Source organism: Spermophilus citellus (genome assembly GCF_964194105.1).
Source record: "Spermophilus citellus genome assembly, chromosome: 6".
Classification (NCBI taxonomy): domain Eukaryota; kingdom Metazoa; phylum Chordata; class Mammalia; order Rodentia; family Sciuridae; genus Spermophilus; species Spermophilus citellus.
This window is the reverse complement of record NC_138187.1, coordinates 22204458-22219772: the sequence shown is the minus strand read 5'-3', so window position 1 is coordinate 22219772 and position 15315 is coordinate 22204458. Positions and strand designations below refer to the sequence as shown.

Here is a 15315-nt window from a genome sequence, read left to right as displayed (position 1 = left end):
AAGGCACAGACAAGTTAACTGTTCAAGGTGACTTAAGTAGTAAGTGGAGGAACTTGGATTTGAACCCAGGAAGTCTGGCTCCATGGTTAAGTCCCAGAGAGGGGTGACTGACCAGCTCAGGGTCACATAGCCATAGCCCCAAAGCTAAGAGCTGCTGGCTACCCTCCAGCCCAGAAAAAGCTATGACTACTGACTACTAGCCAACTGGGGGTGGAGCAGAGGTGGAGCCAGGGAGACCCAGGTGGCCTCTCTGACAACCACAGCACAGGCAACAGAGTGGCCTGGAGCAGCATGAAGCAGAGCTGGGGACCAGTACTGCTCATCCTGGGAGTGGTGGTCCTTATAGAAGGTAAGCCACCCATTGGTGAGGGAGTGGGGAGTGACATGGTAGGGGTTCACAGGCCACCTTCTGCTCTTCAGCCCCTGCAATTTGGTGAGGGATCCTGTCTGGGGCAACAGTCTGCCTAAGATGATGTCAGTGTGGTTGTTTGGGCAGGGGGATATGTGACCACCTATGTCAAAATGGGTATGATTTTTTTGAGCAGGGTTAATCTGTGTCTGCAGGGACTATCACTGTGTCCCTGGGTAGTCCTGCCTATGTGTATATCTTATGCTGTCTGCTTCTCTGCTTTCAGACTTACCTCAGGCAAGTTCAGGGGCACCCCTGGCCTGGGTATTTGTCTTTCCTCCATCCCATCTTGGATCTCTCAGCTAAGATGTTCAATGGGTCTATGTATGCCTGTGAAGGAGAACAGGCAAGGCAGGGACCCTTTGGTAGAATCCCTGGCAGCTCCTGGGAAGCTGGGGAGTCTGGAGTTGTTAGAATAGGGGTGGAGTGAGTCTCAATCTTTTGGGGCTCTTCCCCAATTGGGCATGACGTAGGCTTCTAATCCTTCTCTTAGGCCTCCACAGCTAAAGAGACAATTAAGCTAATGCTCTCCACAAACACAGGCTGCCTCCCTGACTCAATGCTGGGGGCAGGAGTTGGGGGTTCTTAAGGCTAAAGGAAGGTTGGTCTGGTCCCAAGCTGAACCCCAGGCTCTGTTTCTCAGGCCCAGGAATGATGAGCACAGCTGAGGGAGGAGGACTAATTACTGAGTGTGCACTCTGGGTTCCAATAAAAGCTCTTTCTCGGCCTCATATAAATATTTTCATTCTGGGAGGGGCTGGTGAGGTAGCCAGAGTCATAGGCAAGGACCCAGGGACTGTCCCCACTGAGCCTGAACCAGGAGGTTAGGTGCCCCCAAGCCTCACCTGTGTCTCTTTTTTTCCCCCAGGTCTTCAAGCAGCTCAGCGTGGTAAGCTCTGGGGAAAGATGTGGGGACATGGAGGCTGGGTCTTACTTGGGTCTGGGTCAGGCATGGGGTGGAGGCAGGACAGGGGTCAGCAGTCTGTCTGACCCATCCCTCTCCACAGTCTGTGGGCAGCGTGGCCCTGGCCCCCCAAAGCCTCAGGAGGGCAACACAGCACCTGGTGAATGGCCCTGGCAGGCCAGTGTGAGGAGGCAGGGAGTCCACATCTGCAGTGGCTCCCTTGTGGGAGACACCTGGGTTCTCACCGCTGCCCACTGCTTTGAAAAGTGAGTCATGGTTGGGGTCAGGTAGGGTCTCTGGCTTAGGGGTGGATGATTTCTTCCCATGCCCCACAAAACTAGTCCCTGCACCTCAAATTCCATTTGATAATCTGACATATGTCAGGTACATATTCTCAAGTTAATTTTAACAACCACCTTGGGGCTGGGAATATAGCTCAGTTGGTAGAGTGCTTGTCTTGCATGCACAAGGCCCTGGGTTCAATCCTCAGTACTAAAACAAAAAAAAAAAAAAAAAACTTTCATGGTAGGAACTCAGAAATTCAACCTTTCATTTACAAATGACTGAGCTGGAGAGAAAAGGAACTACTGTGCTTAAAGTCATAGACTGATATCTTCCCACCTTCCACCTACCTGTGCTATCTCCTATGGCGTCATGGCGTCACTCTCTCCTTGCACTCAATAGCCTGGGTCTTACCTTTCCTATTCCAGGGCAGCATCGGCAGAACTGAGCTCCTGGTCCGTTGTCCTTGGTTCTCTGCAGCGTGAGGGGTTAAGCCCAGGGGCTGAGGAGGTGGGGGTGGCTGCCCTACAGTTGCCCAAGGCCTATAACCACTACAGCCAGGGCTCAGACCTGGCCCTGCTTCAGCTTGCCCACCCCACAGCCCACACACCCCTCTGCCTACCCCAACCTGGGCATCGCTTCCCCTTTGGAGCCTCTTGCTGGGCCACTGGCTGGGATCAAGACACCAGTGATGATGGTAAGTGCCGTCCTAGCCTAAAGCTCAAAGAGGCACTCTGCTATCCCAATGACACATAGTTTTATCTCCTACCTATCCCGGCCCCAAGTCTCCCTTGCTTCCCAGAACTCAGATTCCAGCCTTAACCCCTATCTTTTTGCCAGCTCCCAGGACCCTACGGAATTTGCGCCTGCATCTAATCAGCCGCCCCACGTGTAACTGTCTCTACAACCGGCTGCATCAGCGGCTTCTGGCTAGCCCAGCTAGGCCGGGAATGCTGTGTGGGGGTGCTCAGCCTGGGGTGCAGGGGCCCTGTCAGGTTTGAGGGGAAGGGAAAAGGAGAGGGAATCTAGCCTTGGGCTGGGGGGCTCAACCCAGAATAGAAGGGCTGCAGTCAGAGAGTGTCTGTCCTTGTCTCCATTGCCTGGCTCCAGGGAGATTCTGGAGGTCCTGTGCTGTGCCGTGAGCCTGATGGACATTGGGTTCAGGCAGGGATCATCAGCTTTGCATCAAGATGTGCTCAGGAGGACAATCCTGTGCTGCTGACTGACATAGCTGCTCACAGCTCCTGGCTGCAGGCTCGCGCTCAGGGGGCAGCCTTCCTGGCCCAGAACCCAGGGACTGTGGAGACCAGTGATGAGGACAGCTGTGTAGGTATGAGCAGAGTGTTCAGAGTGGGGATGTATGGGGATACTGAAGCCTGCATGAGGATTTCTGGGCAGCAGGTGGAAGCCACAGTAAAGCAAACTTCAGTTCAGAATAGAGTTGAGGGGCTGGAGTTGTGGCTCAGTGGTAGAGCACTTGCCTGGCATGTGTGAGGCCCCGAGTTTGATCCCCAACACCACATATAAATAAATAAAATTAAATTAAAAAGATCCATTGACAAAAATATTTTTAAAAAATACAGAATAGAGTTGATACAACACACTACCAATGGGCCTTTAAGGCCTCTTTTGGCCCTTGGGATGGGAATAACCCCATTGGGGCTGAGAGGTATAGGATGCTTGGAGCTTTATGGGTTTGGAGTTTAGGTAAGAAAAGGAATCACTGAGATTTGAGTGGAAATTTTTGGGGGAAGCTACAAGCTTCCACACAGAGATTCAGTGAGACAGGGCTGGGCACCCACTCAGACACCTGGTATTAAGTGACTGACATGCAAACTGCATGCAAAATAATTCCTGGGAAGGAAGCTCTGTCTGGATGTTGAGAGAAGCACAAGTGAGCCAGGAATTCTGGAGCCAGTCCAGGCCTGGAGGAGTGCAGATGGGTGGAGTGGGGGAGTGATGAGCAGGGCCCTTCCTGGAAGACTGGGACAGAGTACTGTCAGACCATCTGGGTTAAGAGCTCAGGTTGGCTTTTGAATCCATGAGCTCCCTACCACTGAGCTACATCTCCAGCCCTTTTGTTTTGAGGAAGAGCCTCACAAAATTGCCCAGGCTGTCCTCATTACTTGTGATCCTCCTGTCATAGCCTTCTGAGTGGCTGGGATCGCAGGCCTTCGTTACCACTCCCAGCCATCCCTGACTTTTGAATCCCAAGTCTGCTACTTGCTCTTGGTTTAAGAGCTAGAAGAAAGTCACTTAACTTCTCAGGAACTTTGGTTACTTCTGGTAATGAGGTAACAAAAGTCAATTTAAAAGGATATTGAGAGGATTTGATAGCGCATAGGAAATATTTAAGCACAGGGCCTGGCACACAGTGAACACTTAAGTCAAATGACATAATTCATCGTTTTCAGCCTGTGGATCCTTGAGGACCAATGGTCCCCAGGCAGGAGCCCCCTCCCAGTGGCCCTGGGATGCCAGGCTAAAGCACCAGGGGAGACTGGCCTGTGGCGGAGCCCTTGTGTCAGAGGAGGTGGTGCTGACCGCTGCCCACTGCTTCATTGGGTGAGCTCTTACACCTCTCCTTTGTGCCCCTTGCCCCAGTTCTGTTACCCAGTGCTCTCAATGCTGCCTCTGCACAGGCGCCAGACCCTAGAGGAGTGGAGTGTAGGGCTAGGGGCTGAAACAGAGGAGCACAGCCTGAAGCAACTCATCCTCCATGGGGCCTATACCCACCCAGAGGGGGGCTATGATATGGCCCTCTTGCTGCTGGCCCAACCTGTGACACTAGGCCCCAAAGTGCGGCCCCTTTGCCTGCCCTACACTGATCATCACCTGCCTGATGGGGAACGTGGCTGGGTCCTGGGGATGGCCCACCAAGGAGCAGGTATGTAGAACCAGGCCATCAGCAGTTGTCCATCCAGCCTAAAGGCCAATGGGACATTCTGATTCTTTTCCTTTGTCCTGTAGGCATCAGCTCCCCCCAGTTGGTACCTGTAACTCTTTTGGGGCCAAGAGCCTGCAGTCGTCTGCATGCAGCCCCTGGAAGTGATGGTATCCCCATTTTGCCAGGGATGGTGTGTACCAGTGTTGTGGGTGAGCTGCCCCACTGTGAGGTGAGACCCAGTTCATCAAACCATACCCAACAGATCCCCAGCCCTCCCTCACCCTGCAGTTCATGAACAGACCTGTCAGGCTTGGCTTCTAGCTCTAATCCCACCTGAAAGTAATCCTTTCTGCCAACTAGCCCCCAAACTGCCAGAGATCCAGTCCCTAGCCCCTTTCGCTCTTCCCCAGTTGCCTAAAGAAAAAAAAGAAGTCACCCAGTGTCACCTGACCTCACAGGGCCTGTCTGGAGCACCACTGGTGCACAAGGTGAGGGGCACATGGTTCCTGGCTGGTCTACATAGCTTTGGGGATGCCTGCCAAGGCCCTGCACAGCCTGCGGTCTTCACAGCACTCCCTGCCTATGAGGACTGGATCAGCAGTTTGGACTGGCAGGTCTACTTCGCTGAGGAGCCAGAGCCTGAGATTGAGGCTGGAAGCTGCCTAGCCAACTGGAGTATGTGACCCCGAGGGTTTCCTGATGAACTGCCTTTCTCTAGACTCCTCTCTCAATCTAGGGAGAGCACTATTCTAACCCACCTGTAGCTGACCTGGATGGGGAAGAGCACTGGACAGACCCATGTGGATGCTAGGGAGTAGGCCTCTTAACCTCTTTGAACCTCAGTATTCTCATCTGCCACAGGAACCAAGACAGACACTACTTTTAAGGGAGGGAACTAAGTTGTGAGGATGAAGCCAACCCCACCCTACTTTTTCACCTTGACAGGTCAACCAGCCAGCTGTTGACAGGTGACTCTCTAGGCTGTTCACAGGACGCGAGAAAAGTGAGGCAACTCCCACATCAACTCTTCTGCCCCAGCCTCCACGCCATGTGTAGTTCCAGTCCCTGAGGCAGCCCAACAGCTCATCTGGCTATGGGAAGAGCCTGCCCAAAATCAGAAGATGCTCCCACTCTCTGCCCTGCAGGACAGAGATGTCACCTGTGGGTCTTCCCACACTCAGCTCTGCTGTCCAATGCAGGCATCCCCAGTTCTCCCTATACTTCATTCTCTCAGATACAATCACACCAGTCATCTCTTTTGAAATTTTCTTTTTTTGGGGGGAGCAATTTTCCATTTTTTAAATTTAAATAAATTGTTACAAAATAGACTTTAGAAAATAAGTTACAAACTGTAGCAAAAGGCTCCCCTTCCACAGGCAACATTCCCACTCCTGGTGCTCTGAGTCTGCCACTCCCCAGCGTTGGAATCTAGCTGGTGAGGGTGGCCCAGCACCTTGGCAGAGCCTGGCACCAGGAAGAGCATGGTGACAAAAGCTGGGGGAAGGAGGTCCTTCAAGGGCAGGGACATGAGAAATGACCTTTCCCCTTCTTGGGAAAGAAGCCAGATGTGGGTCCTCTTCACAGGGAGAGGAAAAAAGAGATGGGGATGCCCAAGCTACTCCTGAGCAAAACAAGGAGATCAAGCCCCTCTCTGCCTGCACCCCCGCTCCCTCCAGTGTTCTGATCTTTGGAGACTTGAAATTCAGAGGGAGAAGCTGAGGTCTGCAGGCCACTGGGGTGAAGGGTCCAGAAGTTGGGTTGTGGGAGTGGGTGGAGTGGGCAATGACAAATCCCCTCTGCCTGTCGCTGGTGCCACTGGGGCTCCTGGGAAGAGAAAGAGAGGAAGTCACCAACTTGAGGGGGCAGATGCCACATGTCCCCAGGCTGCAGGCCATTCCTACCTGTCCATGGTCCCAGAGGTCCATATGAAAGCCCAGAAATTCTAGGATTCCCAATTATTTTCCCAACTGGCACTCACTCCATTTCCCTTGAAATCATAAGAAATCTTTTATATTGAGAGTCATCCCTTTTGCTTCCAGTGGATTGTCACCCACCATCCTCTCCCCTGATAAGCTCTGGTGAAGGGCCTACCATCTTAGGATACCCACCCTTGGTGGCCACTAGATGGAATGGGTCCTCCTCTCTAGGAGGTGGAGGGATAGAACCCAGGGCTTGCTGAAGGAAGAGGTTGTCCCACTCCTCCACAGCTTCATCCTTCAACAGGCTGGGTGGAGGCGAGTCTACACTGAGATCCCCTCGATACAGGATGAGAGATAGGGGCTAATAACTGCTATTGCTACAGCTAAGCCAGGCTTCAAAGAAATAATTATCTGTGACTCAGTCCTCCAAGTTAAGGCATGCAGGGGGTGGGGGGTTGCAGGTGGAAAGGGTGGTTTGGTTAGATCCTAAAAAGATGGCCAGCAGAGGGAGAACATAAGAGTTGACTAAAGAGTTGACTAAAGAAAGAAAAAGAGATGTGGGAGCAAAGGTCCTAGGAAAGGATTAGAGGCCTACTTTCCAAGAAAAAAAGAGCAGAGACAAGATATAGGGAAAGAGGGACAAGGAACTGCGTACTGACCAGTGACCCAGTTTCCACAGCCAAGTCAGTAGTGAAATCATAAAGCAGTCAAAGCAGAGGCAGTCACTGACTGAGGGGGCTGATCCCATACCTCACCCAGGCCTGCAGGCCATTTCCCCCACACCCACCCTATATGAGAACACAGGAATCCTGGCATTCCCAATAATTCCCCACCCATGCCCATTTTGAGAAAGAAAAAAACCTACACAAAATCAATGACTTCACTTTTTTTTTCCTCTGAAAATAATTACTGGCTGAATCAGGAGGGTTTCCATATATAATAGTCAAGAAATATTCAGCTATTCCCTCCCCTACCACTGAAACAAAAAGGAATTCCTCTTTGACTATAGCACAGGAGCCTACACAGCTACCTGCCCCAACCCACTACACTATTTATCTGACCATGGTTTGGTATTAACATTTTCATTTTACAAACAAGGAAGCTGAGTCCCTGAGAGGTTGAATGATGAGCTCCAGGTCTCACTTTAGGGGAAAGTAGGGCTTACATGTAAATTCTAGTTAACAAAGCATGTGTGCTTCCCTCATGGTGCCTCTAAAATAGCTAGGGCTGCCTTTCAGCTGGCCCACTCTCTATCCTACACCCCAAAGAGCTTGTTCTTATTTGAAGTGTCAATCAGATTTCAAAATGAGTTTAACCCATACATTTACGTGAGCCCAGGATGGAGCCCAGGATCCACCCTACATTATTTCAGAAATAGTTGCATTTCCCCTTAGAGTCTACCCCTAAGACACTCTCAGGCCACGAAGCCTGAAAGATGCCTCAGCTCACCTCTGGGATGAAGCATATAGCACAGACCTCATCCAGTCAGCTTATCACTTCTCCTTGACAACAGGGATTGGTTCAGATCTCAGTTGCTCAAAAGGCAGCATCCTTGAACTAGTTTTCTTCACTTTAGGTCCCCCACCCTCTTAGAGTATATGTAGCTCTCTCATTCCTTATCCCACACCTACCTTAGGGCCTGGTTTTACCTTCCTCTAATGCCCACCCTCTTTCTGTGACCCTTCAATCCTCTACCCAAGCCCATTCATGCCCGCTTACCAGATCTGGCCACTGTCCATTCTTCTTGGTGTTGCTGCTGATGCTGCAGGAAGCTGATTCTGCGGCGGAAGTGGCGGGGACAATGGGGGCAGGTGAAAGGTCCCTCCCGAGGTGCATGGACCCGCCCATGGCCCTCTAGCCGGGCAGCTGTCCGGAAGGCCTTGCCACAGATGTTGCAGCGGTGGCGTTTGGGGTCTGTGTGGGTCCTGCCATGGTTCTTAAGAGACAGCAGGTTAGGTAGAAGTTTAGGGCACAGGGAGCAGGGATACAGTCCAGTGGTGTGGGCCTTCTGGTGGTTCAGCAGGCTCCCAGCATGGCGGTAGGAACGCCCACACTGGGCACAGCGGAAAGGCCGCTCCTTGTCTTCAGCTGCTATGGAATTTACTCCTTGGCCTCCACTAGCTTGCTCAGCATTCTCTTCTGGAGCCCTGGGGTGTTCTGAAGTGGCCTCCTGAGCTTTCTCTTGACCAGGGAGACCTGCTTTGTCCTCTATAATCCCAGCTTGGGGACCTCTGGCCTCCTCTATCTGACTTGGCATCTGACTGTAGCCCTTGGCATGAGTCTGCAGATGGGTGACCAGTTCATGGTGGCACTGAAAGGCCTTGCCACAGTCAGGGCAGGCAAAAGCCTGAGCAGCTATGTGGTTGTGGCTGTGACTCTTAGTGGCTACAGGATTTAAGAAATTCTTGGAGCAAAGCAGGCAATAGTGGCGATCTGTCTTGTGGGTATTATGGTTCAAAAGGCCATCTGATTGGCAAAAGGTCTTACCACATTGGCTACAAGAATAGGAATGGCTCTCTGGCTGGAACTGAGAGCTGCTGTCTCCATTGTCCCAGTTATCCACATGACTCAGACTAGGTCCATTGGACTGACTGTCAGGAAGATGGCAAGGACTACTGGGGACATTGTCTTCTGATTTGTCTTCTGGCTTAGTTAACAGCTGACCCTGAAGAACCCAATCTCCACTGTGATTCATTAGTTTCCTATCTCCTTGCCACCCATCTGCCTTCCCCACATCCCATGACAGTAGCTCTGCAGCATCTGAACCTTCTGCCCTGATGGGGCTCTGACTGTGTTCCCCTGGTCTTATGGCTCCATCTTCTACCTGGGGTACTGACTCAATACTACCTGATCTGTCTTTAAGTCCCAGATCATTGGCCAGGTTCTCTTCATTGCCTTCTGTACCACTTGGGTCTCCATGGCCATTGGCCAGAACCTGTTTAGTCTTTTCCTCATGCTCCCTCAGGTGCCGCTCTAGAGATCCCCGGCCAGGAAAGCCCCGGCCACAGACAGCACAGCGTACAGCTGCCCGCCGGGACCGGCCTGCCCGCCGACGACGACTGTCAGAGTGCAGCCTCTGATGGTCCTTAAGGGCCATGCGGTTTGAGTAAGTCTTGGGGCAAGTGGGGCAGCTGTATTGGCCTGTCTCATGGCTGCGCCGGTGGTTCAGGAGGCTGCCTGCATGGCGGTAGGTCCGTCCACACTGACCACATCGGAAGGGACGATCTTCTCGAGTCATCTTTTGGGTACCCCCACGCCGCTCAAAATGGACTCGCTGGTGACTAGCCAGCTGTTTCCTCAAGCGAAAGGCCTTCCCACATTCGCTGCAACGGAAACGCCGAGGGTCTGCATGGATGCGCCGGTGGTTCTTGAGAGACATGAGGTTTGAAAAGCCCTTGGAGCAAGCCTGGCAGCCAAAGTGGCCAGTCTGATGGCTCTGCCGGTGATTGATGAGGCTACCAGCATGTTTGTATGAGCGGCCACACACCTCACAGCTGAAGGGCCGCTCAGAGCTGGCCTCTGTCTGACAGCCCTTCTCTGCCGTCTCCAACCTTGGCTCTATCTCCTCCCCCTTCACAGTGGTCTCTTCCCATGCCTCTTCCTTCACTCTAGCCACCTCCTCCAGGGGCTCCACTTTAAGTTCTTCCTGGAGCTTTCCGACTTCTGCCTGCTCTGGCACCTTCTCTGCCACATTCTGGGGCTCACTACTGCCTCCTGCCTCTGGAATGGGTCCCACTTGAGGCTCAGAGCCTTTGCAGCGAGGGTGGTTCCGCAGATGATTACGGTAGGCAGCCAGGTTGGGGTAGCAGCGGGAGCAAACAGGACAGATGAAGTCCCCAGTCTGGTGGATCTTACGGTGGTTCACTAGGCTGCCCCCATGGCGATAAGTCTTGCCACACTGGTTGCAGCGAAAGGGACGGGGTTGGACCTCCAGAAAACTTTCATCAACCTGCATGCAAAGGTTGTCTGCAACTGTGCCACCTACTTCCTCTTCAGACTTTGTGTCCCCACCCTCTCCAGAAACAGAGGTCACTATGCCCTCAAAGACACTGTCAGCAACCACCTCTGTGGCATCGTCTAACATTTCCAAGCAGCTGGAAGCCTTGTCTGTGGTGTTTTCTGAATTCTGACTTTGGTGGTGACGTTCTAGGCTCCCCAGGTCATCATAGGTCTGACCACAGCAGCCACAGATGTGCCCATAACCTGCTCCATCCAATGCTTCCACCTCTCTCTGCAGCTGATTCAGCAGCTCTGCTTCTGAGAGTTGCAGTGGAGGGGATTGGGTGGAGGCCGCCTCTACAGCTCCTTCTTCTTCCCCCTCCTCCTCTGAGCCCTCAGTCATACCAGAGGAATTGTGAGCCTGGCGCCGGTGAAGCCTGTAGCCAGCTCGCCCAGGGAAGATCATACCACAGAGGCAGCAGAGGAAGGGCTGTGCTGAGACTACCTCCCCCGGCCCATGGTTCCGGAAGTGACTGCGTAGGGCAGGCAGAGAGTCAAACTCCTTCGGGCACAGTGAGCACTGATAGATGCCTGGTGGATGGCAGGGCCTATGGCTTAGCAGGCCAGTGGCATGGGGGAAAGAGCGCCCACAGTCAGAACATGTGTGAGTGACCTCAGATTGCCAGCTGGTGACAGTTTCAGAAGAGTGGGAAGAGGAGTTAGGCTGCTCAGTAGTCGGTTTCTGGTCTTTGTCCATCCCAGGAAGGCCAATACAGAAGTGAGTCCCGCTGTCTTCTTCATTCCCAGGGATGTCCAAACTGTCAAGAAAACAAGACTCCTTCCTTTCTAGTCCATTCTCAGTGTCTCTGCTCTCTTTATTACAGGCCTCATCCCTCTCAAGCTCACATTTGTCACCTTCAGATTCAGCCTGTGAACAGTCCCCATCACTTTCCAAGTTGCCTTCAGTCCTACAAGGACTTTCCCCTAAAGGTCCTTGGGGATGATCCAAGCCCCCATTGTCTTCCAACTCCTGGACCCACGTTCCCCCTGGTGGGAGTTTGGCTTCTCCCATACTGGCACCCCGCTTTCGATGCCGCCTGCTCCGCCGTCGGCTATGGCGTCGCAAATGGTTCTTCATGGCAGACATGGTATGGAAGTGCTTGGCACAGGCCCCACAACTAAAGTCCCCTGTCTGGTGGGTCTGCCTGTGGTTGATAAGGCTGCCCGAGTGGCGATAGCTCTTCCCACAGTCTCGGCAGGCAAATGCCCGAGGAGGTGACATTGTGGCCTCTGTCCTATTTTCCATTTCCCCTGCCCTATGGGTCAGGACATGATGTTCAAGACTGTCAGGATCTTCAAAGAGCATCCCACAGATGCTACATATCTGTGGTGATGTCCCATCTGCTACTGGGGGGATATCAGTGGCCTCTTCTTCATGTTTGCATAAGTGCTCCTGATCTGTGTGTAAGGCTGCCCCCGCTCCCACTGGGTCAGGTGGGAGTTCCACCTTGAGGTGGCTGGGGGGACCCTCAGTCCTTGGGTCTGCATTTCGGCGAGCAGCCTTACAATGTACCCGCACATGGTTTCGCAGGGCCATTAGGTTGGGGTACTTGCGGGGACATAGTGAGCACTGGTACTCTCCTGTTCGATGGCTGTGTCGGTGGTTCACCAGGCTTCCCCGGTGGCGGTAAGCCCGACCACATTCATTGCACTTATAGGGGCGATGGTCTAGAGTGGTGGTAGGGACCCCATCTTCTCTGTGGGTGGTTTCAGTCAACAGCAAAGGAGATGGTGGTACTGATGACTGTCCATCTTCCCCAGCTCCTTGCCGAGGTCTATGATGAGCCCGCACATGGTTTTTGAGAGCAGCTGCATTGAACAGCTGTTTGGAACAGACTGAGCAGGGGTAGACACCTGTCTGATGGCTCTTTCGATGGTTGATGAGGCTCCCAGCATGCCGGTATGTACGGCCACAGTCCTCACAGCGGAAAGGCCGGTATTCTTCCAGGCCACTGTCTTCCGGCTCCCCAGGAGTGCTGAGCTCCCCAGAGCCATTCAGCATCTGTATACTAGGTAGCTGGTCCTGGCTGCTCTCATCTGTGTGACCATTGGTAGTGGGCATCCCTTTCTCTTCCCACGGTTGCTCCTGCCTTTCAACCTCATGGGACTGCTGGTGCTCCAACAGATCCCGGGGAAGCCGGAAGGCACGAGGGCAATAAGGACAGTGGTAAGGCCGATATTGGGCATGTAGTCGGGAATGGTTCTTCAGAGCCATGAGGTTAGAGAACTCCTTGAAGCAGATGGCACAAGGATAAACACCCAGGGTGTGGCTCTGGCGATGATTGGTGAGGCTACCAGCATGCTTGTAGGTCTTGCCACACTGACTGCACTTGTAACGCCGTTCCTCCTCGGCAGGAGGAGACTGGGTGAGCTCTTGTCCCCCAGTGAAGTTCACTACTGATTCAGCCAAATACTGTTCCAAATTGCTAAGGAGGCTGCTTGCTGGGGTGGGGAGAGGTGGGGTTCTGGCAGAATTGGTGGTAGACCCCCAGACCTCTGCAATCTCCTCAGAATCTGGTTGATTTTCCCAGCCTTCCCTTTGTCTGGTAGGCAGATCTTCCCAAGTGCCAGAGGTTGCCCTAGGGTCAGATCCAGACTCACAACCAGGTGTGTCTTTTGTATGTTTTGTCTGGTTTCCCCAGCCTTCCCCAGGGCCAAGCTTCTGGCCCCAGGAGTCAGTGGACACTGTCTCACTCTGGACATGTGGAGTGCCTTCTTTGGGGCGGGGAGGCCTGCGCCTGCGCCGGCCTTCAGGAGCATGAGTCCTCATGTGGCTCTTGAGGGCCATGGGATTAGTAAAGTCCTTGCCACAGGTGGTACAAGGGAAAAGGCCAGTCTCGTGGGTTCGGCGGTGGTTGACCAGGCTCCCGGGGTGACGGTAGCCCCGCCCACACTGCTGACAGCGGTAGGGACGAGGGATGCTGTCAACTTCCTCACTATCCTGGTTGGGAGATGGATGGAGCAGTTCTCGGTGCCGTGACAGTTCTGGGATACTAGGAAAGTGACGCTGACAGTCAGAGCAGCTAAGTGAGAGGGGTGTGTCCTCCATGGGTCACTGTGACAGAAACCTGGAGGTTCAGGAGGAACAGACAGGTGGCAGCAGCATCTTCTTCCGGTGGAGGAGCCAAGGCCTAGGAAGAGGGGGTCGTTATCAAAAAAAGGCCTGAATTAACTTTGACTCTTGTTTCTATGAGCCACACATTCACTAGAGGTCACTGAGAGGTTACCTAACCATCAATGCCCACTGATCTACTTTCTACTAGATCTAACCTGGGAGCACCATCATTTAAGGCCTATGCACAGCTCCCCAAATATGGGAGTTCCTCTAGGCTTAAGTCATACCTAAAAGATAAGGGAATAGAAGTCTAGAGAGTAACTCACTTCTGATCACAGACCTAATATCATGTCTTTCAGGCCAGATTCAAAAGGTTTACTGTTCCCAATCTTATATTCTCTATAATTCTCAAAAAACTTCTATGACACCTGAAAAAGGAAACTAGAATTGTTCCTAGACTTCAGAATAAGAAAGTCCAACCCTTTTTCCTTTATCCTTCAACTAAATAAAGTAACCTGGAAGCACTGAAAAAACGGCTACTTTCTCCATCAATAACTAACAAAAATATTTAAAAAAAGAAGTCATCTACAGAGAAGGGAGTGGTTTGTTCCCCCCACTCATTCCAAGTCCTTTCAGTGTCTCAAGGTCTTCTTTCCAAAAACTCTCTTGCCTACTTTTACCTACTTCCCCCAAACCCCAACTGTCTTCCATTTTTTGGGAAAAAAAATCCCCAAATCGTTTGACACTTTGAATTTCATTTCATCTCCTATTTTCTAGTCCGAGTCGCCTTACTTTACTCTCACCATCCTTTCTCATTTTTTCTTCTACTACTTTTCAATACTGATGACAGTAACTCATGCTGAACATTACCATGTGCCAGGCACTGTAAATATATTCACTGTGTCACTAAATCCTGACAACACTGCAATGCCAGTTAACTCAGTTTACACATGAGAAACACACTGACTGAGGCAGTCTTCACCTTAAAGCTCTTGTTTTCTTAGTAAGAGCCCCTCCTGCCTCCTAGTCATCTTGGCCTTTTCCAATTCTGACTATTCACTCCCATGGGACACCAATAGAATTCATCTCCGACTTTAAACCCTTTCACTGAATCTGCCCCCAGAATTCTCACTTCCCAAAGCTCCTTCTCGCAAGAGTCCCCTTCCCTAATCAACCACCAACGAGGTCCTCTATCGTCACTCATCTCTTCTGCCAATTTCCTCTTAGGACCCCTACCTTGCACCGCCGACCCCTTCCCGTTCCCGCCGCGGGCGCGTCCGTTGGGAACCGCGAACGAGAGCGCGCCTGCGCACTGGGACCCTTACCCTAACTGCAGCCGCGCGCCCCAGGAGGTGGCCTTGGGGGTTCTCGCGCTCCTACACACGAACAGTCAGCCAGGGTTCCCGGAAAGGGGGAGCACAGTGCAAGAAGAAAAGGCGGAGGTGAAGGAAGAGGAAGGTAGAGAGAAGAGGGCACAGCTGGTAGGATCCAGAACTCTACCCCCCTCCTCCGCGGACACTTCCTATTGTTACTAGGAAACAGGAAGTGTCCTAGATGCAAAATCTTCCCCGTGAAACTTCCGCTTCGGGAACACTTCCTGTCCCACCTCCAGGCTGCAGTTCTACACAAACACACTTCCGGTGCCAGGTTCTGGCTGGGCGTGACTCTGGCTCCGCCCACGCAGGTCACAACGCTGTGCTTCTTCTCACTACCTTAGCCACAATTCGGTCTAGAGCGGCAAAATTGTTCTGATGCATACTGAATAAGTGCGAGTTTGGGGGGGAATTCTTCAGGCCTGGCCACAGTACTATGGTGACACTTTTTGTGGGACTCCCAAGACAGATGGGGAAAGCTTCATTA

At 52.4% G+C, this 15315-nt stretch overlaps 2 protein-coding genes across 3 annotated transcripts; one reads left to right on the top strand and one right to left on the bottom strand.

The window, feature by feature from the left end:
* Positions 1-291: 291 nt before the first annotated feature.
* PRSS53 (serine protease 53) lies at positions 292-5921 on the top strand (the record flags this gene model as incomplete). The annotated part of the gene is made up of 12 exons (XM_081300069.1): positions 292-349; positions 1278-1298; positions 1417-1579; positions 2024-2292; positions 2436-2590; positions 2706-2925; positions 4010-4160; positions 4238-4482; positions 4566-4711; positions 4941-5157; positions 5370-5450; positions 5902-5921. 12 exons carry the CDS (start codon positions 292-294, stop codon positions 5919-5921), a joined length of 1746 nt encoding a protein of 581 aa, XP_081156195.1.
* On the bottom strand, positions 5745-14974 carry ZNF646 (zinc finger protein 646). 2 transcript variants are annotated; one of them, XM_081299253.1, is made up of 3 exons: positions 14692-14974; positions 8121-13531; positions 5745-6306 (listed from the first exon to the last, which is right to left on the bottom strand). In XM_081299253.1, exons 2-3 carry the CDS (start codon positions 13447-13449, stop codon positions 6185-6187), a joined length of 5451 nt encoding a protein of 1816 aa, XP_081155379.1. In that variant the 5' UTR covers positions 13450-13531; positions 14692-14974; the 3' UTR covers positions 5745-6184. The 2 variants fall into 2 exon arrangements, with proteins under 2 accessions (XP_081155379.1, XP_081155378.1); XM_081299252.1 differs by having other exon boundaries at positions 14781-14974.
* Between the last annotated feature and the right edge of the window lie 341 nt (positions 14975-15315).